Below are 26,273 nucleotides of genomic sequence, written 5' to 3' on the forward strand. Positions count from 1 at the left end.
AGCCACAGCTCTCCGAGGCAGCAAATTCCACAGATTTACAACCCTCTGAGAGAAGAAATTTCTTCTCTTCTCAGTTTTATTCTAAGTTTATGCCCCCTATTTCCAGTCTCCCCTATCAGTGGAAACATCCTCTGCATCCACCTTGTCAAGCCCCCTCATAATCTTATACGTTTCAATAAGATCACCTCTCTTCTGAATTCCAATGTGTATAGGCCCAACCTCATCAACCTTTCCTCATAAGTCAAACCCCTCATCTCTGGAATCAACCGAGTGAACCTTCTCTGAGCTGCCTCCAAAGCAAGGATATCCTTTCGTAAATATTGAAACCAAAACTGCACGCAGTATTCCAGGTGTGGCCTCATCAATACCCTGCATAACTGTAGCAAGACTTCCCTGCTTTTATACTTCATCCTCTTTGCAATAAAGACCAAGATTCCATTGGCCTTCCTGATCACTTGCTGTACCTGCATACTAACTTTTTGTGTTTCATGCACAAGTACCCCCAGGTCCCGCTGTACTGCAGCACTTTGCAATCTTTCTCCATTTAAATAACTTGCTCTTTGATTTTTTTCTGCCAAAGTGCATGACCTCACACTTTCCAACATTATACTCCATCTGCCAAATTTTTGCCCACTTACTTAGCCTGTCTCTGTCATTTTGCAAGTTTTGCGTCCTCCTCACACATTGCTTTTCCTCGCATCTTTGTATCATCAGCAAACTTGGCTACGTTACACTCGGTCCCTTCCTCTAATATAGATTGTAAATAGTTGGGGTGCCAGCAGTGAGCCCTGCTGCACCCCACTAGTTACTGGTTGCCAACCAGACAATGAACCATTTATCCCGATTCTGTTTTCCGTTGGTTAGCCAATTGTCTATGCTAATATATTACCCCCAACCCCGTGAACTTTTATCTTGCGCAGTAACCTTTTATGTGACACCTTGTCAAATGCCTTCTGGAAGTCCAAATACATCACATCCACTAGTTCCCCTTTATCCACCCTGTTTATTACATCCTCAAAGAATTCCAGCAAATTTGTCAAACATGACTTCCCCTTCATAAATCCATGCTGACTCTGCCTGACCGAATTCTACTTTTCCAAATGTCTATTGCTTCTTTAATAATGGACTCCAGCTTTTTTCCCCAATGACAGAAGTTAGGCTAACTAGTCTACTTTCTGTCTCCTTTCTTTTTTAAATAGAAGTGTTACATTTGTTGTTTTCCAATCTGCTGGGACCTCCCCAGAATCCAAGGAATTTTGGTAAATTACAACCAATGCATCCACTATCCCTGCCGCTACTTCTCTTAAGACCCTAGGGTGCCATCAGGTCCAGGGGATTTATCTGCCTTTAGTCCCAGTATCTTACTGAGTACCACCTTCTTAGTGATTGTGATTGTGTTAAGTTCCTCCCCGCCATAAAGCCCCTTAACTATCTACTGTTGCAATATTGTTAATGTCCTCTACTGTAAAGACTGTAAAACACAAAAAGTTAATATGCAGGTGCAGCAAGTAATCAGGAAGGCAAATGGAATGATGGCTTTTATTGCAAGGGGGATGGAGTATCAAATTAGAGAAGTCCTGCTACAACTGTACAGTGTATTGGTGAGACCATACCTGGCATACTGCGTACAGTTTGATCTCCTTATTTAAGGAGGGATATACTTGCATTGGAGACAGTTCAGAGAAGCTTCACTGGTTTTATTCCTGAGGTGAAGGGATTGACTTTTGAAGAAAGGTTGAACAGCTTGGGCCTATAGTGCAGAAATGGTGCAGAAGTGAGGGATTCAAATTCCTGGGACATTGGAACTGGTTCTGGGGGAGGTGGGACCAGTACAAACCGGACGGTCTGCACCTGGGCAGGATCGGAACCAATGTCCTAGGGAGAGTGTTTGCTAGTGCTTTTGGGGAGGAGTTAAACTAATATGGCAGGGGGATGGGAACCTATGCAGGGAGACAAAGGGAAATAGAAGGGGGGGCAGAAGCAAAAGATAGAAAGGAGAATAGTAAAAGTGGAAGGCAGAAAAACCCAAGGCAAAAAGCAAAAAGGGCCACATTACAGCAAGATTCAAAAAGGGCAAAGTGTGTTAAAAAGACAAGCATGAAGGCTCTGTGCCTCAATGCGAGGAGTATTCGGAATAAGGTGGATGAATTAACTGCACAGATAGCAGTTAACGGATACGACGTGATTGGTATCACGGAGACATGGCTCCAGGGTGACCAAGGCTGGGAACTCAACATCCAAGGGTATTCAGCATTTAGGAAGGATAGACAGAAAGGAAAAGGAGGCGGGGTGGCATTGCTGGTTAAAGAGGAAATCAATGCAATTGTAAGGAAGGACATTAGCCTGGATGATGTGGAATCGGTATGGGTGGAGCTGTGGAATTCCAAAGGGCAGAAAACGCTAGTGGGAGTTGTGTATAGACCACCAAATAGTAGTAGTGAGGTTGGGGACAGCATCAAACAAGAAATAAGGGATGTGTGCAAAAAAGGTACAGCAGTAATCATGGGTGACGTTAACCTACATAGAGATTGGACTAATCTAACTGGTAGCACTGCGGTGGAGGAGGATTTCCTGGAGTGTATTAGGGATGGTTTTCTGGACCAATATGTCGAGGAACCAATCAGGGAGCTGGCCATCCGAGACTGGGTGATGTGTAATGAGAAGGGACTAATTAGCAATCTTATTGTGCGAGGCCCTTTGGGGAAGAGTGACCATAATATGGTGGAATTCCTTATTAAGATGGAGAGTGACAAAGTTAATTCGGAAACTAGGGTCGTGAACTTAAGGAGGGGTAGCTTCGACGGTATGAGATGTGAATTGGCTAGAATGGACTGGCAGAGGATACTTAAAGGGTTGACGGTGGATAAGCAATGGCAAACATTTAAAGATCACATGGATGAACTTCAGCAATTGTACATCCCTGTCTGGAGTAAAAATAAAACTGGGAAGGTGGCTCAACCATGGCTAACAAGGGAAATTAAGAATAAGAGCAGGGTGGTCTTACTTCAGTTGTACAGGGCCTTGGTGAGGCCTCACCGAGAATATTGTGTTCAGTTTTGGTCTCCTAGTCTGAGGAAAGATGTTCTTGCTATTGAGGGAGTGCAACGAAGGTTCACCAGACTGATTCCAGGGATGGCTGGACTGTCATATGAGGAGAGACTGGATCAACTAGGCCTTTATTCACTGGCATTTAGAAGGATGAGAAGGGATCTCATAGAAACATATAAGATCCTGATGGGACTGGACAGGTTAGATGCGGGAAGAATGTTCTCGATGTTGGGGAAGTCCAGAACCAGGAAACATAGTCTTAGGATAAGGGGTAGGCCATTTAGGACTGAGATGAGGAGAAACTTCTTCACTCAGAGAGTTGTTGACCTGTGGAATTCCCTGCCGCAGAGTTGTTGATATCAGTTCATTGGATATATTCAAGAGGGAGTTAGATATGGCCCTTACGGTTAAGGGGATCAAGGGGTATGGAGAGAAAGTAGGAAAGGGGTACTGAGGGAATGATCAGCCATGATCTTATTGAATGGTGGTGCAGGCTCGAAGGGCCGAATGGCCTACTCCTGCACCTATTTTCTATGTTTCTATACTCATTGGAGTTTAGAAGAATCAGAGGTGATCGTATCGAAACATATAAGATACTGAGGGGGTTCAACAAGGTAGATGCAGAGAGGATGTTTCCTTTCATGGGAAAATCTAGAACTAGGGGGCATAGTTTAAGAATAAGGGGTCACCGATTTAGAACAGAGATGAGGAGAAATTTCTTTTCTCAGAGGGTCATAAATTTTTGAAATTCTCAACCCCAGATATCCAGATTTTTGAGTGATAATGAAGTGAAGGTTTATGGGGAGTGGGCCGGGAAGTGGAGCTGTGCCCAAGATCAGATCAGCCATGATCATATTAAATGGCAGAGCAGTCCCGAGTGGCCAATGGCCTACTCCTGCTCCTATTTCTTATGTTTTTTAAAGGGTGAAGTATGGATACAAACACAATCAGCATTTTTTTTTAATCTGACCCTCTTCCCGTTAATTAATTGGTGAAATATCCCGAATATTAAACTTCAGCCCAGTTATAGGGGTAGTCAATATCAACAGAAAGAAAGCCCAACTGTCAGAATGGACATGATTCAGTCTGGGACAACAGCAGAATCCAAACCCTGCAGTCACTTGTGAACTCGTTGGTGTCTCAGCAGGTTGGATAACTCAGTGAATCCCTTCCCACAGTCAGAGCAGGTGAATGGCCTCTCCCCAGTGTGAACTCGCTGGTGTGTCAGCAGGTTGGATGACCGAATGAATCCCTTTCCACAGTCAGAGCAGGTGAACGGCCTCTCCCCAGTGTGCACTTGCTGATGTTCCTGAAGGTGGAATGACTGAGTGAATCCCTTTCCACACTCAGAGCAGGTGAACGGTCTCTCCCCAGTATGACTGTGTCGATAAACTTCCAGCTCAAACGGGTAATTGAATCCCCTCCCACAGTCCCCACATTCCCACGGTTTCTCCATGGTGTGGGTGTCCTTTTTTCTCTCCAGGTTGGATGATCAGTTGAAGCTTGGTCCACACATACAACACGTGTACGGTTTCTCCCCGCTGTCAATGTTGTGATGTTTTTTCAGGCTGTGTAACTGGTTAAAGCTCTTTCCACAGACAGTAAATTGGAACACTCTCAGTCGGGTGTGTGTATGTCTCGGTGCTTTTCCAGTCACACTGATGTTTGAAATTTGTTCCCACAGACAGAACAGACAAACATTTCTCCTTCCACATTCAAAGGCCGATGATATTCAGGTCCTGAGGAATCGAGTGATTCTGACAGATCTTGATGTGATGTTTGGGTTGAGTTCCCTGTCTGCAAATCCTCCCCTCTTGATACCCTGGAAAAGGAGTTTACAAAATCATTACTGCAAGTACAGGACAGAAATTCAGAACAGACAATTGTAGATTGTATGGAACATTCTTTCCTCTCTTGTTCCTCCAAAGCAGTAAATCTCTGCCCCATACACTGTCCTGAAATTCAAACACATCGCACGTCTGAAGGTAGCTTGACCTCCGCTCCCAATTATCATCACCAACTCTGGCTGGGTTCAGTTCTACACTCACTGGTTCCCCTCCCCTGAGGGTGCTGACTCTGGCTGGGTTCAGTTCTACACTCACTGGTTCCCCTCCCCTGAAGGTGCTGACTCTGGCTGGGTTCAGTTCTACACTCACTGGTTCCCCTCCCCTGAAGGTGCTGACTCTGGCTGGGTTCAGTTCTACACTCACTGGTTCCCCTCCCCTGAAGGTGCGGACTCTGGCTGGGTTCAGTTCTACGCTCATTGGTTCCCCTCCCCTAAAGGTGCTGACTCTGGCTGGGTTCAGTTCTACACTCACTGGTTCCCCTCCCCTGAAGGTGCTAACTCTGGCTGGGTTCAGTTCTACACTCACTGATTCCCCTCCCTCTCCTCCCTTGAAGGTGCTGACTCTGGCTGCGGTCAGTTCTACACTCACTGGTGCCCCTCCCCCTCCCCCTCCCTCTCCCTCCCCTGAAGGTGCTGAGTCTGGCTGGTATCAGTTCTACACTCACTAGTCTGATGAAAAGGGATATATATTGTTTCTGTCACTCATTGGTACAATGGGACAGTTTTAAATTGCTTGATTTCTGGTAGTGTGTGTCAGTGTGTGATTGACAGGTGTGTATAGGACAGACACTGTACCTTTCATTCTCTGATATTGCTATCAGTATGGGATATATTTGTTAACATAGGATAGATATTGCATCTCTCAATCGCTGGTACAGTGAGGCAGAGTTGGATTGCCAGATGAATGTTGGATAGATGCTGCCTCTCTCATTCTCTGACACTATGTGACCGGTGAGTATTGGATAGATACTGCCTCTCTCATTCTCTGACACGATGTGACAGATTCTGATTGACAGGTGAGTACAGGATAGACACTGCCACTTTCAATCTCCGGTGCAGTGTCAGTGTGGGACTGACCGGTGATTATAGGATAGATACTGACACTGTCACTCTCTGAACCATTGACAGGTAAATATAGAATGAATATTGTGGGTGTCTGGTATGGGAGTGTGGTTTTGACTCTGCATCTGTCCATCTCTGGTATGTGAATGAGGGTTTTACTCTGTATGTCAGTTTCTGATAGGAGAGTGTGGGTTTTATCCTGTACCTGTCACTTTCTGGTAATTGCCTGTGGGTTTCATTCTGTATCTTTCCATTCCTGGTGTGTGAGTGTGTGTTTTGTGCTGTATCTGTCCATCTCTGTTATGTGAATGTGAGCTCTACTCCATACCTGTCATTCTCCAGTATGTTAGTATTGTTTTACTGTGTACCATCAATTCCTGATAGAGTATTCGTTTTCCTTTCTAACTGTCAATTTTTGTTATGGAGGTGAGTGTTTACCCTGTATCTGTCGGTCTCTGGTAAATGAGTCTGAGTTTCACTCTGTATCTATCTGCCTCTGGTATGTGAGTGTGGGCCTTTCTCTGTCTCTCCATTTCTGTTATGGGAACCTGTGTTTTATTCTGTACCTGTCAAGTTCTGGTATGTGATTGTGGGCCTTACTCTATATCTGTCAGTTTCTGGTATAGAAGAGAGGTCTTTACCCTGTACCTGTCAATAACTGGTAAGTGAGTATTGGCACTTCATTGTATGTCAATTTATGTTATGGGAATATGGATTGTAATATGTCAGCCTCTGATGTGTGAGTGTGGGTTTTATACTGTATCTCTCAGTCTCTGATATGCGACTGTATGTATTATTCTGTACCGGACAGGTTTTGGTGTGTGTGTGGGGGTTTAAACTGTGTGTCTAGGTTTCTGGTATGTTAGTCTGCCTTTAATTTGTATCTATTTGTCTACGTGGTTTTATGTTTTACACTGTAACTGTCAGTTTCTGGCAAGTAAGTCTTGTGTATAATCTGTACCTGTCAGTTTCTGGTATGTGAGTGTGGGTTATAATCTGTACCTGCCAGTTTCTGGCAAGTGAGCTTGGGTGTTTAATGTACCTGTCAGTGTGATCTGTTTCAATGGTTTAACAGCATCTGATTCTACTGCTCCATGTGGCTGTAAGATTCACAATGTAACTCTGCCACTTCAGATCACTGTGGGACTGACAGCTTCTGCTGCCTGTGACAATAGGATTGAGCTCAGTTCTGTGTCTCTGTGCTCTGTGAGTGATAATGTACTTACTATGTGTGAGAAAGAGCTGCTTGCTCTGTTCCTTGTGTTCCGGGTGGAGGAGGAAAGCTCACATTTGTTCTGGCTGGTTGAAGAATTTTGCTCTGAGAATAATAATACGAGAACATTATTAGTTCTAAGATATGGATGCGGGGGAGAATATGATGTATCTGAGGGAGCGACAATATATCTCTCGATCACCAGCAACATTGTTCTGGAGAACTCAACACACCGAAACAATATAACCCGACTTTAAAATATCTTCTCCCACACTCCTCTCCTGATGTCTGCAATAGATGCACATTGTGAAACTCCCCACATCCTCACTGTCAGGCTGTGTTTCCACTGTTCACTGTCTAAGAACAACAGACACGGTGAGATTGGGACTGAATCAGAAACATTTACTGCTGATTTGGGGAAAGAAAGCAGCAATGATTTGAAAGAGCGAGATGATTTACTTTCTCTGTTACCTTACACTGTCGAAACACAGCCCGAGAATGGCCTCTCCCTTCCCCACTCACTGAAACTGGTTCTTGCTCCACTCTGCCTCTTACACACAGCCCCGACTCACCCTGATCTCCCTCCTGGACTCCATGCCGATCTCTGAGCCCATCTGCAGACACGCTCCCAAAGCGCTGCACTGCTGTAAGGAAACTGCTGCTCACTGCCTTACCCCGGGGTCACGGGGTCTCCATTCCCGGCTGTTTTAAACCATCTTCTTCCACTTACTGAATGAATGGCGATCACAGACAGGGCTGGGGGAGGGGAGGGCTCATGTGCTCTTCTTCTCACTGCAAATCGACACGGGGGGCGGGGCTGAACCGCGCATGTGCAGCTCTCTGCACTAATACAGCCTGTAAAAATCAAAGTGCTCTTTTCCCAATTTACTTTTATCAGAATCTGAGCAAAGGAACTGGGCCTGGGCGGAAAGGACAGAGAATGATTAAAGCTGGGAATCCTGTCCCTTGGAGATGCTGAATTTGTGATCATTCTGTGCAGGGTGTTTCTCTCCATGAGCCCGTCTTCACAGAGCAATCCTGCAGTAACATCGGAGGGTCGAGGGAATGGGAGTGTTTGCTGGGACCGTGCAAGAGTTAATATCTGACAGAAATAGTCCGAGATCAGTTTAATTAGAGTAAAACACTCGGTCACTGAGAGTAATACCGAAGTGGATAATCAAGGGGCTATCGGGAGAGAGGAACGTGATGCATTCACTATCAATAATGAAGCAGTACTCGGTAAAATAATGGGACTAAAGGTGACAAGTCACCTGGACCTGATGGCTTATATCCTCGATTCTTAAGAGAAGTGACTGCAGAGATAGTGGATGTCTTGGTTGTAATCTAACAAAATTCCCTGGCTTCTGAGGTGGTCCTAGCAGATTGGAAAACCACAAATGTAAAAGCTCTATTTATTTAAAAAAGGAGGCAGACAAAAAGCTGGAAACTATAGATCAGTTAGCCTAACATCTGTCGTTGGGAAAATGCTGGAGTCCATTATTAAGGAAACAGTAGCGCAACATTTGGAAAAGCATGATTCAATCAAGCAGATTCAGCATGGTTTTATGAAAAGGAAATCCTGTTTGACAAATTTGCTGGAGTTCTTTGAGGATGTAACGAGCAGGGTGGATAAGGGAGAACCAGTGGATGTGGTATATTTGGATTTCCAGAAGGCATTCGATAAGGTGCCATATAAGAAGTTACTGCACAAGATAAAATTTCACGAGGTTGGGGGTAATATATTAGCATGGATAGAGGATTGGTTAACTAACAGAAAACAGAGAGTCAGGATAAATGTGTCACTTTCCGATTGGTGCCACAGGGATCGGTGCTGGGTCCTCAACTATTTACAATCTATTATTAATGACTTGAATGAAAGGACCGAGTTTAATGTAGCCAAGTTTGCTGATGATACGATGGGTGGGAAAGAAAATTGTGAGAACGCAAAAAATCTGCAAAGGGATATAGACAGGTTAATTGAGTGGGCAAAAATTTGGCAGATGTAGTATAATGTGGAAAAATGTGAGGTTATCCACTTTGGCAGAAATAATAGAAAAGCAAATTATAATATAAATGGAGAAAAATTGCAAAGTGCCACAGTACAGAGACACCTGGGGGTCCTTGTGCATAAAACACAAAGAGTTAGTATGCAGGTACAGCAAGGAATCAGGAAGGCAAATGGAATGTTGGCCTTTATTGCAAGGGGGGGAATAGAGTATAAAAGCAGAGAAATGATGCTTCAACTGTACAGGGTATTGGTGAGGCCACACCTGGAGTATTGCTTGCAGTTTTGGTCTCCGTATTTAAGGAAGGATATACTTGCATTGGGGCTGTTCAGAGGTTGATTCCAGATATGAGGGTTTGTCTTATGAGAATCGGTTGAATAGGTTGGGCCTATACACATTAGAGTTCAGAAGAATGAGAGGTGATCTTATCAAAACATATAAAATAACGAGAGGAATCGACAAGGTGGATGCAGAGAGGATATTTCCACTCATAGACTGTACCCTCTAGTTTTAGTTTACCCTAATAAGGGGCCACCCATTTAAAACTGAGATGAAGAGAAATTTCTTCACTCAGAGGGTTTTGAATCTGTGGAATTCTCTGCCCCAGAGAGTTGTGGAGGCTGGGGCATTGAATATATTTAAGGCAGAGGTAGAGAGATATTTGAGCGATAGGGGAAGAGAGGAGTGTGCAGGGACGTGGAGCTGAGTCCATGGTCAGATCAGCCATGATCTTATTGAATGTCGGAGCAGGCTCCAGGAGCCAAATGTCCTCCTCCTGCTCATATTTCTGATGTTGTTATGAGATAATAACCCTGGGACTGTTCACAGGGTTTCTAACCCAGGGAGTGAACAGCTCTGGGGCTTTCCTGTTACAATTGTCTGGGAGGTAAACCGTAAGCTTAGCACTGAGCAGCGTCTTTAGGAGAGATAGTGAGAAATCCGAGGTGTTGAGTAAGAATATAATAAACAAGTTGTTACTTTGCCCAGGAGGACCGGTTGGAAACAAACACTGACCGCACCTCACGTTGCTCCTCCACCAAGATGGCCGCGCATGCGTTTTGCTGCTCACTGAATCAAGATGGCGGAACACTGAACTTGCCTTCCTGTACAAAGATGGCCGCCATTACCCTGGGCCTGTGACCTAGAGAAAGCCCGGAAACTGCAGTCGCCGATATTCCGGTTATTATTCCGGGCTTCCGGCGGACACCAGTTGTTTATGAAGCCTGCCCGGCTCCCCGCTAGTCCGTTACTCCCCTCCGCCCCGCTGAAAACGGCCTCTTTTGCGCAGCAGATGTTCACCGTGTACCATCCGGCATCACATGACCCAAACACAACCAGGTCCCGCGCCTGCGCACTGGGCCCCTGTAATCTGGGTTCGGCACATTCTCCGTCGCGGCGAATGCTGGGTAAATACACCTCCATTGAAAGGCCACATTCGTGAATTGAGGAGGATTTATTGTGATTGAAAGGCTGCATTAGAGGGAGCAGAGTGCGGCGGCCCGGCCAGGAAATCCGCACGGTCGCGGCCTCCAAGACCATCAGCAGGCCGGGGCCATCAGAGGGAGCAGCGCGCGGCGGCATACCACTGCAGGAGGGCGACGGTTGCGAAGTCAGGTCGCTGATTGCAGTGCGGGCAGGCACAGCAGGAGGGGCGAAGGAGCAAGAGTTTGTAGAAGGAAGTGACCGGGGCCCAGGAGAGGCGAAGGCCCAGGGACAGCACGAGTCAGCCCACCTTGCTATATGTGTGCGCGATCGGTCCATGCAGCAGAGCTGGTCTCCAATCGTCTTGGTTAACTCTTGCCACTGGACTAAGACCTAGCTCTGTCAAGCCGGTGTGGTGGCTGGTGTGCAACGGCCACCACACGTTACAAAAATCCAAGCACAGGCATCTTCCACCCTCCAAGATGTAGTTCGGGATCTGGAATATTAGGTCCTTCATTGAAACACCTGTGAACTTGTTGGCGTGGAAGCAAGTCATCCTCGCTTTGAGGGACTGCCTATGATGATGACTGATTGCATTGGGCACTGAACCATGTTCATTCTGGTAGTTAGACTTTGTTTCTGCTGCTCTTCATAACTCCGATACCTCAGCTGGAGATTAATGTTCTCTATAAATATTGAATAAATCAGCTTGTTTCAAGCACCCTGTGTCGAATATTTGATTTCTCCATAATAAAAGGAGACTAATTAATGTTACCTCCCCTTCCATTTTAGACCTTTTCTTAGTCTATTTCACTTCTCACGCAGTTCATCTTTTCCCTCATCAAATCCAAAGCTTTTTTCGTTTCAGTATACGGCTTGTGGGTGTCATCGACTGAACCGGAGTGTCTCACTTTACAGTAATTTGACGTACCTTTTAACCAACACTTGAAAGAACTACCTTGCTTAAGACTGGAAATCTGTTAATTTTCAGTATTGTTTGAAGATTTTTGAATGTAGTTAGTAGAACTCCGCACTGTTCTGATCTTTGTAATTGTCTTTTCTAATTTTGATGGGTTAGCTGATTATAATTACTTATTACTAACATGCCTTGCAGTATTTCTTGCATCAAAATAATTGTTCAAATATTTCCTTTATCAGGTCTTTAGCTCCTCCAGTCATCTCTGTTTCCTCTTGTGGGGGAATCTAGAATTAGGTGGCATAGTCTGAGAATAAGGGTTCGCCCATTTAAAATGGAAATGATGATGAATTTCCTCTGAGGGTCGTGATTTTTTGAAATTCTCTACCCCAGAGAGCAGTGGAGGCTGGATCATTGAATATATTTAAGTTGGAGATAGACTGATTTTTGAAAGATAAGGGAGTCAAGGGTAATGGGGAGAGTAGGGAAATGGAATTGAGGCCAAGATCATATCAGGCCAAGATCAGGTCATCCATGATATTGAATGGCGGAGCAGGCTCAAGGGGCCAGATGGCCTACTTCTGATGTTCTTAGCCTTGGTAAGGGCTGGGTTTAGATGTAGGTTTAGGGTTTAGTGGTTGTGGTTTGTGGTTATTTTTTAGGATTGGGATTAGTGGTTGGGTAACAATAGGATATTTGGGTTAGGATATAGTGATTAACTTAGAAAGCACTATTGGCAATATAAGTGTCACTGGACGTGTCCTTGTCCATTTCATATTTTTAACCTCAAAGACGAGTCACAAAACAGCTCACAAAGTGTTCATTCAAGGAACCTTCTTTACTGCGCAAACCTAATTTCCTCTCTTCTTCCACATCTCTATATTTCTTAGAGAAATAAATGAGTGACATTAGATTTGGCGATTTTGGGACAAGAACAGATGGATACAATTGTTGCAATGATTATCTCTAATCATCAGCCTACCTGAAAAGAGCTTCTGACAATAATCTGTCACCATGCCTCACCAGTCACCATCTGATCTTCATTCATTACCCACCCTTCGCCCGAACGAGAGCTGCTTTCACCAGCATGACCATTCCTCATACTGAGGCTCTCTAATTCCCGAGCACAGCATAAACACTTGCATGGACTGGTTCATACGAATGCTCCATTTCTGTGCCTTATATGCTATGTAATTTTGTAGTCTCAGTGTAAGTGGTCCCGAGATTTGATGCCTCGGTGTTACTGCTCGCTGGATTTGTTGTCACGGTATTAGTAATCCCTCAATTGGTGTGAGGGTGTAATTAATCCTGGATTTGATACCTCAGTCTAAGGGGTCCCTGGATTTGATGTCACAATGCAAGTGGATCCTGGATTTGGTGTCAACAGTACCTCATACTGAGGGGAAACCCGCAGTCCAGCAACGCATTCAGCATAGAATGATCCCACACAAATCTATTCCCAATTGACACTACCCACATTAATTCACCACAAACAGTCAGTGCCTGGAAGGAACTGCAGTCCCACTTCTAACATCAGTGAAACACACGATACAAAACATTTTAAAGGAAAAATAAACCCCATCATAGTTCAACAGAGGCGATTAATGGGCAGTAAATCCCCCTCACTCATACACCTCCTTCACCCCTGTTCTCCAACACCCCCTCCCCAATTAATCTTTGACCCCTACTCTCGAACCCCTCACCCAACTCCTCTATCATCCGATTTCTCTCAAACCCTCACTTCAACTCCTCCTTCAGCCCTACTCTCCAAATCCCTCACCCCAACATCTCCAAACCCCTAATCTCCAACCCCTCTCTCACCAACTCTTCTATCACCCCCTTCCTCTCACACCCTCACCCCAACTTCTCTTTCACCCATACTCTCCAAACTCCTCAACCCAACACTTTCTTCACCCCTACTCTCCAACTCATCACCCTAACTCCTCTTTCACCCTCCTCTCCAAACCCCCTCACCCAACTCCTCTTTCAGCCCGACAATTTTATTTGTAATATCACTTACACAAGTTATCCACATTGGAGGTAAATATCGGGAGCTTCTGTGTGACGATGAGGTGATCACAGGGCAATAAAATGCAGAGACTGCTGGATGGCTGCTCACTATCCTCGGTGAGATTTAATCCCCTTTCCCACTGAATACTGCTGACAGACATGGTCATCTTGGTAACGGAATGGTCGGTGTGACATCACTTTCTAAACAAAAGCACACAAGACAATGATACATACATACATACATGTTCTGCTTTACATGATGCATTATATATTCTTAGGTCTTTAAGACCCGTTGGGAGCCTATCCGGCGGTGCTTGATAGCGGCATGGGACAGATATTTAAAGGGACAGGGACTAACTTTTCTCTGCCTATTTATACTTAAATGAACAGTCCAGTTTATCTCGGAGTGTTGGAGGACTTCACGAAACGAGCTCCCATTAACAGTCGCTCCCTTCTGTACTGTGCAATGATTGTAAACATAGAAACATAGAAAATAGGTGCAGGAATAGGCCATTCGGCCCTTCGAGCCTGCACCGCCATTCAATGAGTTCATGGCTGAACATGCAACTTCAGTACCCCATTCCTGCTTTCTCGCCATACCCCTTGATCCCCCTAGTAGTAAGGACTTCATCTAACTCCTTTTTGAATATATTTAGTGAATTGGCCTCAACAACCCTCTGCAGCAGAGAATTCCACAGGTTCACCACTCTCTGGGTGAAGAAGTTTCTCCTCATCTCGGTCCTAAATGGCTTATCCCTTATCCTTAGACTGTGACCCCTGGTTCTGGACTTCCCCAACATTAGGAACATTCTTCCTGCATCTAACCTGTCGAAACCCATCAGGATTTTAAACATTTCTATGAGATCCCCTCTCATTCTTCTGAACTCCAGTGAATACAAGCCCAGTTGATCCAGTCTTTCTTGATAGGTCAGTCCCGCCATCCTAGGAATCATTCTGGTGAACCTTCGCTGCACTCCCTCAATAGCAAGAATGTTCTTCCTCAAGTTAGGAAACCAAAACTGTACACAATACTCCAGGTGTGGCCTCACCAACGTCCTGTACAACTGTAGCAAAACCTCCCTGCCCCAGTACTCAAATCCCCTCGCTATGAAGGCCAACATGCCATTTGCTTTCTTAACCGCCTGCTGTACCTGCATGCCAACCTTCAATGACTGATGTACCATGACACCCAGGTCTCGTTGCACCTCCCCTTTTCCTAATCTGTCACCATTCAGATAATAGTCTGTCTCTCTGTTTTTACCACCAAAGTGGATAACCTCACATTTATCCACATTATACTTCATCTGCCATGCATTTGCCCACTCACCTAACCTATCCAAGTCACTCTGCAGCCTCATAACATCCTCCTCGCAGCTCACACTGCCACCCAACTTCGTGTCATCCGCAAATTTGGAGATACTACATTTAATCCCCTCGTCTAAATCATTAATGTACAATGTAAACAGCTGGGGCCCCAGCACAGAACCTTGCGGTACCCCACAAATAACTGCCTGCCATTCTGAAAAGTACCCATTTACTCCTACTCTTAGCTTCCTGTCTGACAACCAGTTCTCAATCCATGTCAGCACACTACCCCCAATCCCATGTGCTTTAACTTTGCACATTAATCTCTTGTGTGGGACCTTGTCGAAAGCCTTCTGAAAGTCCAAATATACCACATCAACTGGTTCTCCCTTGTCCACTCTACTGGAAACACCCTCAAAAATTCCAGAAGATTTGTCAAGCAGGATTTCCCTTTCACAAATCCATGCTGACTTGGACCCATCATGTCACCTCCTTCCAAATGCGCTGCTATGACATCCTTAATAATTGATTCCATCATTTTACCCACTACTGAGGTCAGGCTGACCGGTCGATAATTCCCTGTTTTTTCTCTCCCTCCTTTTTTAAAAAGTGGGGTTACATTGGCTACCCTCCACTCCATAGGAACTGATCCAGAGTCTATGGAATGTTGGAAAATGACTGTCAATGCATCCGCTGTTTCCAAGGCCACCTCCTTAAGTACTCTGGGATGCAGTCCATCAGGCCCTGGGGATTTATCGGCCTTCAATCCCATCAATTTCCCGACTAATAAGGATTTCCCTCAGTTCCTCCTTCTTACTAGACCCTCTGACCCCTTTTATATCCGGAAGGTTGATTGTGTCCTCCTTAGTGAATACCGAACCAAAGTACCGTTCAATTGGTCTGCTATTTCCTTGTTCCCAGTTATGATTTCCCCTGATTCTGACTGCAAGGGACCTAGATTTGTCTTTACTAACCTTTTTATCTTTACATACCTATAGAAACTTTTGCAGTCCGTCTTAATGTTCCCTGCAAGCTTCCTCTCGTACTCCATTTTCCCTGGCCTAATCAAACCCTTTGTCCTCCTCTGCTGAGTTCTAAATTTCTCCCAGTCCCCAGGTTCACTGCTATTTCTGGCCAATTTGTTTGCCACTTCCTTGGCTTTAATACTGTGCCTGATTTCCCTTGATAGCCACGGTTGAGCCACCTTCCCTTTTTTATTTTTACGCCAGACAGGAATGTACAATTGTTGTAGTTCATCCATGCGGTCTCTAAATGTCTGCCATTGCCCATCCACAGTCAACCCCTTAAGTATCATTCGCCAGTCTATCCTAGCGAATTCACGCCTCATACCTTCAAAGTTACCCTTCTTTAAGTTCTGGACCATGGTCTCTGAATTAACTGTTTCATTCTCCATCCTAATGTAGAATTCCACCATATTATGGTCACTCTTCCCCAAGGGGTCTCGCACAACGAGATTGCTAATTCATCCTCTCTCATTACACAACACCCAGTCTAAGATGGCCTCCCCCCTAGTTGGTTCCTCGACATATTGGTCTAGAAAACCATCCCTTATGCACTCCAGGAAATCCTCCTCCACCGTATTGCTTCCAGTTTGGTTAGCCCAATCTATATGCATATTAAAGTCACCCATGATAACTGCTGCACCTTTATTGCATGCACCCCTAATTTCCTATTTGATGCCCTCCTTAACATCACTACTACTGTTTGGAGGTCTGTACACAACTCCCACTAACGTTTTTTGCCCTTTGGTGTTCTGCAGCTCTACCCATATAGATTCCACATCATCCAAGCTAATGTCCTTCCTAACTATTGCATTAATCTCCTCTTTAAACAGCAATGCTACCCCACCTCCTTTTACTTTTATTCTATCCTTCCTGAATGTTGAATACCCATGGATATTGAGTTCCCAGCCTTGGTCACCCTGGAGCCACGTCTCTGTAATCCCAATCACATCATATCTGTTAACATCTATTTGCACAGTTAATTCATCCACCTTATTACGGATACTCCTTGCATTAAGACACAAAGCCTTCAGGCTTGTTTTTTTTAACACCCTTTGTCCTTTTAGAATTTTGCTGTACAGTGGCCCTTTTTGTTTTTTGCCTTGGGTTTCTCTGCTACTCCATTTTTACTCATCTCCTTTCTGTCTTTTGCTTTTGTCTCCTTTTTGTTTCCCTCTGCCTCCCTGCATTGGTTCCCATCCCCCTGCCACATTAGTTTAACGCCTCCCCAACAGCACTAGCAAACACTCCCCCTAGGACATTGGTTCCGGTCCTTCCTAGGTGCAGACCGTCCGGTTTGTACTGGTCCCACCTCCCCCAGAACCGGTTCCAATGCCCCAGGAATTTGAATCCCTCCCTGCTGCACCGCTGCTCAAGCCACGAATTCATCTGAGCTATCCTACGATTCCTACTCTGACTAGCACGTGGCACTAGTAGCAATCCTGAGATTACTACTTTTGAGGTCCTCCGTTTTAATTTAGCTCCAAGCTCCTTAAATTCGTCTTGTAGGACCTCATCCCTTTTTTTACCTTTGTCATTGGTACCAATGTGCACCACGACAACTGGCTGTTCACTCTCCCTTTTCAGAATGTCCTGCACCCGCTCCAAGACATCCTTGACCCTTGCACCAGGGAGACAACATACCATCCTGGAGTCTCGGTTGCGGCCACAGAAATGCCTATCTATTCCCCTTACAATCGAATCCCCTATCACTATCGCTCTCCCACTCTTTTTCCTGCCCTCCTGTGCAGCAGAGCCAGCCATGCTGCCATGAACTTGGCTGCTGCTACCCTCCCCTGATGAGTCATCCCCCTCAACAGTACTCAAAACGGTGTATCTGTTTTGCAGGGGGATGACCGTAGGGGATCCCTGCACTCCTTGCACTGCTCTTCCTGCATTCCCTAGCTGGCTGTGGATTTCAGTGATTTGAGCCTTTCTAAAATGTCTCACTGTTTTTGATGATCCTTGCTTGCCTGTCTAATTTGGAAAGACTTCAGAATTGTGCAGTGTGCCGAAGGTTTTATTTAAAGGTCGAGTAAAATGTGTTTCAAAATATTCTTTCTAACCCTCCCCCAACCCCCAATATTTTAGAACACTCTGTAATACTGACTGGGAAGGTCCCAAGTTCGGTCCTTGATCTGGGCTGTTAGTTGATCTCAGCCAAGGCAACAGTTCAGGGTTATAATTGTCCTCAGTACCACTGGGCTAAATATGAGTAAAAATTAGCCAGTGTCCCTGTTCTTGATACCAATCCAACGACATCAACTGGGAAATGTGTGGATGTTATTTGAGGGCAGGATTGGATTCGGCTCTGATGCTTACCACAGTGGAAATTTATGTCCTATACTTAAAGTAACAACTTTTATAACCTCCATTTGCAGGGTATTAGAAGGGGAGGATCTGCAGCTGTGAAACTCAAACCAAACATTACGTCAAGATTTGAGAGATTCCCCAGATTGATCAGGATCACCTTATCAACTTTTGGAAAAACACCAATCACAGCGAGGAGAAATAGGACACATGTTCTGTGTATGGATGCACCTTCAACCAATCATCTAGCCTGTGAGACTCGTGTGCACAGCTGACTCAACACTGTAAATGTGGGGACAGTGGGAATGGATGCAGATGCCATTCGGGTGGAAACACATCAGAGAGAGACCTTTTACCAGCTGAGTGTGGAAAGAGATTCAGTCTCTCATCTCCCCAACTGACATTCGAGGACTTAGATAACCGACTTTCTCCTGTGAATATAGAGCTGGGTTATTGGGCCGTGATGTTTTTCCTTGTTCATCTTGTTGCCAATTGTTTGGTGCGATCGGTTTACTTGTACATATCTTAAAACAATACATTTACTGAGTGGATTCAAATTTAAATTGAAAGCAGCTTTGCAGGCGTGATACTCTCTTCACACATCGAATGTGAGAGAGAGATGCTGTGGGACACATGCTAAGTCCTGTAACTGAAAGTGATTAACAGACTGGGTTTTGTGTTTAGTGATCCCGAGCATGTTAGCTATCCCTACCCTGGACACCAAGGCAAAGAGAGACACTCGGGAAGGTATGGGGAACTTGTCCCTGAGAGTAACCAAAGGCATGAGAACTAAAATAGTCTAGAGTTAGAAAGGAGGAAAGACATAACATGGAGCAGTCAGTGACAGGATATCAATTTGTCTCCTCTTATCATGGAAACATCAAATATCAACAGAGTGTTATTTGAAATATCAAAATATTAAACTCCAGCCCAGTTTTCGGGGTTATTAACATCAACAGAAACAAATCCCAACTGACAGAACGAACACGATTCAGTCAGGATACGATTAACAGCAGGAATAACAGTTGAACCCAACCCCTGCAGTCACTTGTGTACTCACAATTCAGATGACTGAGTGAACCCCTTCCCATAGTTCCCCAGTATGAACTCGCTAGAGATTCAACAGATCGGATGACTGAGTGAAACCATGCCCATACACCGAGCACGTGAATGGCCTCTCCCTGGTGTGACTGCGACAATGATTTTCTAGATCAGACGGGGCACTGAATCCCTTCCCACAGTCTCCTTATTCCCACAGTTTCTCCATGGTGCAGGTGTCCGTGTATCTCTCCAGGTTGGACGATCAATTGAAGTTTTGTCCACACACACAACACGTGTAGTTTCTCCCCGCTGTGAATGGTGCAATGTTTTTTCAGGCTGTGTAACTGGTTGCAGCTCTTTCCACAGTCAGTGCACTGGAACACTCTCACTCAGATGAGTGTGTGTGTCTCGGTATTTTTCCAGTCACACTAATGTTCGAAATACTTTCCCACACACAGAACAAACATATCCTACCACATTCAAAGGCCGATGATTTTCATCACTTCCAGCTTACATGGCTGGGTTCAATTCTGCATCCTCTGTGGGCAAAGTGAGAATAAAATCAATGAGGTGCTGATTGTCTCTGCTGGTCACTGGGCCTTTTGTGCGGCCCAATAGGGTGAGCCCGTGCTGGCCCAATAGGGTGATCCCGGGTTGGCCCAATAGGGTGAGTCTGTGCTGGCCCAATAGGGTGAGCCTCGGTTGGCCCAATAGGGTGAGCCTGGGCTGGCCCAATAGGGTGAGCCCGGGCTGGCCCAATATGATGAGTATCTGCTGGCCCAATAGGGTGAGCCTGGAATGGCCCAATAGGGTGAGCCCGTGCTGGCCCGATTGGGTGAGCCTGGGCGGGCCCGATAGGGTGAGCCCGGGCTGGCTCAATAGGCTGAGCCCGGGCTGGCCCAATAGGGTGAGCCTGTGCTGCCCAGGGTCACCAGAAAACAATCAGCACAACAATGCTATCAAGGGAAATCAGGGATAGTATTGAAGCCAAGGAAGTGGCAGACAAATTGGCCAGAAATAGGGGACTGGGAGAAATTTAGAACTCAGCAGAGGAGGACAAAGGGTTTGATTAGGGCAGGGAAAATGGAGTACGAGAAGAAGCTTGCAGGGAACATTAAGACGGACTGCAAAAGTTTTGATAGATATGTAAAGAGAAAAAGGTTAGTAAAGACAAACGTAGGTCCCCTGCAGTCAGAATCAGGGGAAGTCATAACGGGGAACAAAGAAATGGCAGACCAATTGAACAAGTACATTGGTTTGGTATTCATTAAGGAGAACACAAACAATCTTCCGGATATAAAAGGGGTCAGAGGGTCTAGTTGGAAGGAGGAACTGAGGGAAATCCTTATTAGTCAGGAAATTGATGGGATTGAAGGCCGATAAATCCCCAGGGTCTTATGGTCTGCATCCCAGAGTACTTAAGGAGGTGGTCTTGGAAATAGCTGATGCATTGAGAGTCATTTTCCAACATTCCATAGACTCTGGATCAGTTCCTATGGAGTGGAGGGTAGCCAATGTAACCCCGCTTTTTAAAAAAGGAGGGAGAGAGAAAACAGAGTTATAGACCGGTCAGCCTGACCAGGGTAAAATGATGGAATCAATTATTAAGGATGTCATAGCAGCGCATTTGGAAAGATGTGACATGATAGGTCCAAGTCAACATGGATTTGTGAAAGGGAAATCATGCTTGACAAATCTTCTGGAATTTTTTGAGGATGTTTCCAGTAGAGTGGATAAGGGAGAACCAGTTGATGTGGTGTATTTGGACTTTCAGAAGGCTTTCGACAAGGTCCCACACAAGAGATTAATGTGCAAAGTTAAAGCACATGGGATTGGGGATAGTGTGCTGACGTGGATTGAGAACTGGTTGGCAGACAGGAAGCAAAGAGTAGGAGTAAATGGGTACTTTTCAGAATGGCAGGCAGTGACTAGTGGGGTACTGCAAGGTTCTGTGCTGGGGCCCCAGCTGTTTACATTGTACATTAATGATTTAGACGAGGGGATTAAATGTAGTAACTCCAAATTTGCGGATGACACGAAGTTGGGTGGCAGTGTGAACTGCGAGGAGGATGCTATGAGACTGCAGATTGACTTGGATAGGTTAGGTGAGTGGGCAAATGCATAGCAGATGAAATATAATGTGGACGAATGTGAGGCTATCCACTTTGGTTGTAAAAACAGAGAGACAGACTATTATCTGAATGGTGACAGATTAGGAAAAGGGGAGGTGCAATGAGACCTGGGTGTCATGGTACATCAGTCATTGAAGGTTGGCATGCAGGTACAGCATGTGGTTAAGAAAGCAAATGGCATGTTGGCCTTCATAGCGAGGGGATTTGAGTACAGGGGTAGGGAGGTGTTACTACAGTTGTACAGAGCCTTGGTGAGGCCACACCTGGAGTATTGTGTACAGTTTTGGTCTCCTAACTTGAGGAAGGACATTCTTGTTGAGGGAGTGCAGCGAAGGTTCACCAGACTGATTCCCGGGATGGTGGGACTGACCTATCAAGAAAGACTGGATCAACTGGGCTTGTATTCACGAGTTCAGAAGAATGAGAGGGGATCTCATAGAAACGTTTAAAATTCTGACGGGTTTAGACAGGTTAGATGCAGGAAGAATGTTCCCAATGCTGGGGAAGTCCAGAACCAGGGGTCACAGTCTAAGGATAAGGGGTAAGCCATTTAGGACCGAGATGAGGAGAAACTTCTTCACCCAGAGAGTGGTGACCCTGTGGAATTCTCTACCACAGAAAGTTGTTGAGGCTAATTCACGAAATATATTCAAAAAGGAGTTAGATGTAGTCCTTACTACTAGGGGGATCAAGGGGTATGGCGAGAAAGCAGGAAGGGGGTACTGAAGTTTCATGTTCAGCCATGAACTCATTGAATGGCGGTGCAGGCTAGAAGGGCCGAATGGCCGACTCCTGCACCTATTTTATATGTTTCTTTGTTGCAGGGGCCACTGAGCTGGGCATAAACATCTGTCCAATCAAACAGAGAGACTCTAAAGCCCCTGTCCAAAGGACTGCGCATGCGCTGCAAGACCCACCTTGACCAAGATGGCGACCGGTGAGCTCTCTCTCCCCAAAACAGTTTCCACCACGAAAGGCGCATAGAAAGTAATCATGAAAACCCCACCGAAGAGCGGCAAGAAGCGTAGAAGGTCGAGGAAGGAGAGTTACTCCATCTACATCTACAAAGTGATGAAGCAGGTTCACCCCGACACCGGCATCTCCGCCAAGGCCATGGGCATCATGAACTCGGTTGTGAACGATATTTTGGAGCGCATCGCGGGTGAGGCTTCCCGCCTGGCCCATTACAACAAGCGCCGCACCATCAGCTCCCGGGAGATCCAGACCGCCGTGCGCCTGCTGCTGCCCGGGGAGCTGGCCAAGCACGCCGTGTCGGAAGGGACAAAGGCGGTGACCAAGTACACCAGCTACAAATGAAACTGCACGCTGTCCTGAGAGATCAAACCCAAACACAACGGCTCTTTTAAGAGCCACCCACAACCTCTCTGAAAGAGCTGCACAAACGCATCACCCTTTAGACTCAAATCACTAATTATTTCCTGAACAAGTGTGTGCGAACCTTTGCACTTCCAGCTGCAGATTTAGTTTGGAATTCTCCGATAAGCAGCTTCACTGTCCGGTTCAACCTCAGTGTCGCTGGAATTTCCCGCCCACAAATTACAAACACGGTCCCTGCTCGCTGTTTCCCTTTGCTCTCAGACCCGTTCACTTGCACCGCCTGCCGAATTAAGAGCTTGTTTAGGGGCTGAGACTCAGGTTTCAATCACACATTCTCTCTCGCAAGCACTTTTCAAGTTTATTTTTCAATTCCTGTTGCAAGTCAGTCCGTTTATTAACCCGACACTCCCCGTAGTGTCACAACCCAGAATGGAAGTTCTTACAGAGACCAGAACCGGGGACAATTTGAACACTCTGTCCCTCTTTTTTCACAGAAGGACTCCCAGTTCTGGTCTCACTGCCGCCTTTGCGGGGGATCGATCGATAATCTATGGAACCCAACTTTTACAAAGATTGAGTTGGAATGTGTCCCGTTACAGAATCAGTGGCGATTGATTCCCGCCCATTACAGACAGTTTGAAACAGTACTAGTATTTAATCTTGACTGTAACAGCCTGGAACTTGCAAGGGATATGTGGAATAAGACAAAATAAATTAAAACGTGTTGGCAAATCTTTGACTAATGGTGAATTTATTAACATAATCCGCTAGATTTAAAATTATTGGCGTGGGTTTTTGAATTTAAAAAATAATTATTCTGACTGTTGGAGACAGTAATTTCGGCCTTACTTTCATTGGTGGGCTAAACTGACTGTGATTGGTTATCGGAAAAGACCAATGAAATTCACCCGAGAGCAACCAATCACCAGTTCCCTCCCTGCATTCTCCAGACACACACACACACAAAGGCAGATGTGGGAGGAGTCTCTCATTCTTTCTCTGAACCTGTCGATTGTGAAAATGTCTGGAAGAGGAAAAAGCGGCGGTAAAGCTCGGGCCAAGGCCAAGTCTCACTCCTCCCGGGCCGGCCTGCAGGTCCCTGTGGGCCGTGTTCACAGGCTCCTGCGGAAGGGGAACTACGCTGAGTTACGTGTGGGTGCCGGAGCCCCGGTCTACATGGCTGCTGTGCTCGAGTATCTGACCGCTGAAATCCTGGAGCTGGCCGGCAACGCGTCCCGCGACAAGAAGACCCGCATCATCCCCAGACACCTGCAGCTGGCAACCGCAACGACCAGAAGCTCAACAAGCTGCTGGGAAGGGTGACCATCGCTCAGGGCGGGGCGCTGCCTAATATCCAGGCTGTGCTGCTGCCCAAGAAAACCACCAGTGCGTCCAAGAGCAAGTAAAGCGGACAGGATTTAATCTAATAACACAAAGGCACTTTTCAGAGCCACCCACAGTTTCTGTGAAAGGGCTGGTTACTGTTCTATGGATCACAATTAACATTGAATCTCTGCAATTAAGCTGTTAGTTTCCTGATCAGAAATGACCCTCACATTCTCGGTTATAAACTGGTCACTGTCGACAGACAATGCAACAGGTTTGCTGTTATAAGATCCTGCAGCAAGGTACCATAAATCATTTCTGGCCCGCGAGGCGAGGTAAACTTAGCTCGATTGCGATGGCGAAGTATTGAAGCCGGGTCAACTGCTTGGAAGACAGCTCACCACTCACTATACACCATCGCTCACATATCTTCACATTTTAGAAAGTGACAGGAATCCCAATCTCACATTCCAGAAACTGACAGTTGCAGAATAAAACCCACACTGTCATATCCGACACTGACATGTGCAGAATAAAATCTGAACTCACACAACGGAAGCCAACAGGTACAGAATCAATCACATACTCACATACCAGAAACTGACAGGCACTGAGTAAAATCCACACTTACCGACCCGGGGCTGACAGGGTAAGAGTAAAACCCACAATCACATATCAGAAGCTGAAATATAGATTAAATCCACATTCACATATTGGAAAAATGATATGCACACAACAGAGAAATGACAGGTACAAAATAAAATCCACATTTACAAAAGAACATGAGAAATAGGAGCAGGAGTAAAGGTCCAGTTATGCTCCAATGACCCATGACCAGTGCTCTGTACATAGAGAAGCTCACAGTTTACGCAGAGCACGATGGTGGTATAGTGGTGAACAGAGTTGTCTTGCAAACACCTATTTCAGGCTCGATACCTGCCATTGCAACCAGGCTGGTTTTAATATAATAGTCACACGATGGTAATTTTGAACCAAACTCAGTGCCTTCCAGCAGGATTATGTCGCTCAAATTAATCAAAAGACCGTGCAACTTTAAAAATTTACAAAAAATATTCCTCATATCTGTTGATTATTTTTTAAGCTAAAAGGGCTTTAAACTAATAAATGGGGTGTGGGCTCATCGCAAGCAAGTTAACTCTTCACAGTAACCATTTTTAATTGGAGGGAAAGTGTCCCAGCATCGTGCTTAGGTTCTGATTATTGAACATAGTATGTGTCCCACTTAAGAGCCACAAGACCTAGTAAGTCGTAAATACAACATATGTTGTATAAGCGGTGGTGGTATAGTGGTGAGCATAGTTCCCTTCCAAGCAGTTGACCCGGGTTCGATTCTTGGCCATCGCAATCGATGTTATTTTAATATCCCTGTCAGGTCAGAAATGATTTATGTGAGCTTATAACAGCAGCATTGTATAAGGACCGAGCGGCCCCAGGGGGAGATCGTCGGAGCTTCACGTGTTTCTTCTCAGTACTGCGTCCATGGAATGATTCCGGCAGGGGGCGGGGCTATTCGCATGTCTGTCAAAAAAGTGCGGGGGCGGGGCTTCACAGATTCCTGTCTGACAATTATTTGTACTGCACTTTTTTTGACAATGAAATGAATGTTGACGAAAATCATTCATGTGAGTCCCCCATGGAATTAAAACGGACTTAAATCTCAGTCAGAAACGTTGGGCCCATCAACCGCTGATTCCCTTTATACTCGGTTCTATATGGGTAGAGCTGCAGAACACCAAAGGGCAAAAAACGTTAGTGGGAGTTGTGTACAGACCTCCAAACAGTAGTAGTGATGTTGGGGAGGGCATCAAACAGGAAATTAGGGGTGCGTGCAATAAAGGTGCAGCAGTTTCATGGGTGACTTTAATATGCATATAGATTGGGCTAACCAAACTGGAAGCAATACGGTGGAGGAGGATTTTCTGGAGTGCATAAGGGATGGTTTTTTAGACCAATATGTCGAGGAACCAACTAGGGGGGAGGCCATCTTAGACTGGGTGTTATGTAATGAGAGAGGATTAATTAACAATCTCGTTGTGCGAGGCCCTTTGGGGAAGAGTGACCATAATATGGTGGAATTCTGCATTGGGATGGAGAATGAAACAGTTAATTCAGAGACCATGGTCCAGAACTTAAAGAAGGCTAACTTTGAAGGTATGAGGCGTGAATTGGCTGGGATGGATTAGCGAATGATACTTAAGGGGTTGACTGTGGATGGGCAATGGCAGACATTTAGAGACCGCATGGATGAACTACAA

The 26,273-nt window shown here is 45.5% G+C and overlaps 1 protein-coding gene and 1 pseudogene across 2 annotated transcripts; one reads left to right on the plus strand and one right to left on the minus strand.

The window, feature by feature from the left end:
• Positions 1-442: 442 nt before the first annotated feature.
• On the minus strand, positions 443-10,495 carry LOC139272772 (zinc finger protein 239-like). 2 transcript variants are annotated; one of them, XR_011594958.1, is made up of 3 exons: positions 10,275-10,495; positions 7,183-7,274; positions 443-4,870 (listed from the first exon to the last, which is right to left on the minus strand). XR_011594958.1 is itself a non-coding variant. In XM_070888885.1 (3 exons), the coding sequence occupies exon 3, from the start codon at positions 4,502-4,504 to the stop codon at positions 4,166-4,168; it is 339 nt and encodes a 112-aa protein (XP_070744986.1). In that variant the 5' UTR covers positions 4,505-4,870; positions 7,183-7,274; positions 10,195-10,495; the 3' UTR covers positions 443-4,165. The 2 variants fall into 2 exon arrangements, 1 of the variants encoding a protein (XP_070744986.1); XM_070888885.1 differs by having other exon boundaries at positions 10,195-10,495.
• A 13,196-nt stretch (positions 10,496-23,691) lies between these two features.
• LOC139273984 (histone H2A type 1-C-like) lies at positions 23,692-24,077 on the plus strand (annotated as a pseudogene).
• Positions 24,078-26,273: the final 2,196 nt, after the last annotated feature.

Source organism: Pristiophorus japonicus, chromosome 9 (genome assembly GCF_044704955.1).
Source record: "Pristiophorus japonicus isolate sPriJap1 chromosome 9, sPriJap1.hap1, whole genome shotgun sequence".
Lineage (NCBI taxonomy): Eukaryota > Metazoa > Chordata > Chondrichthyes > Pristiophoridae > Pristiophorus > Pristiophorus japonicus.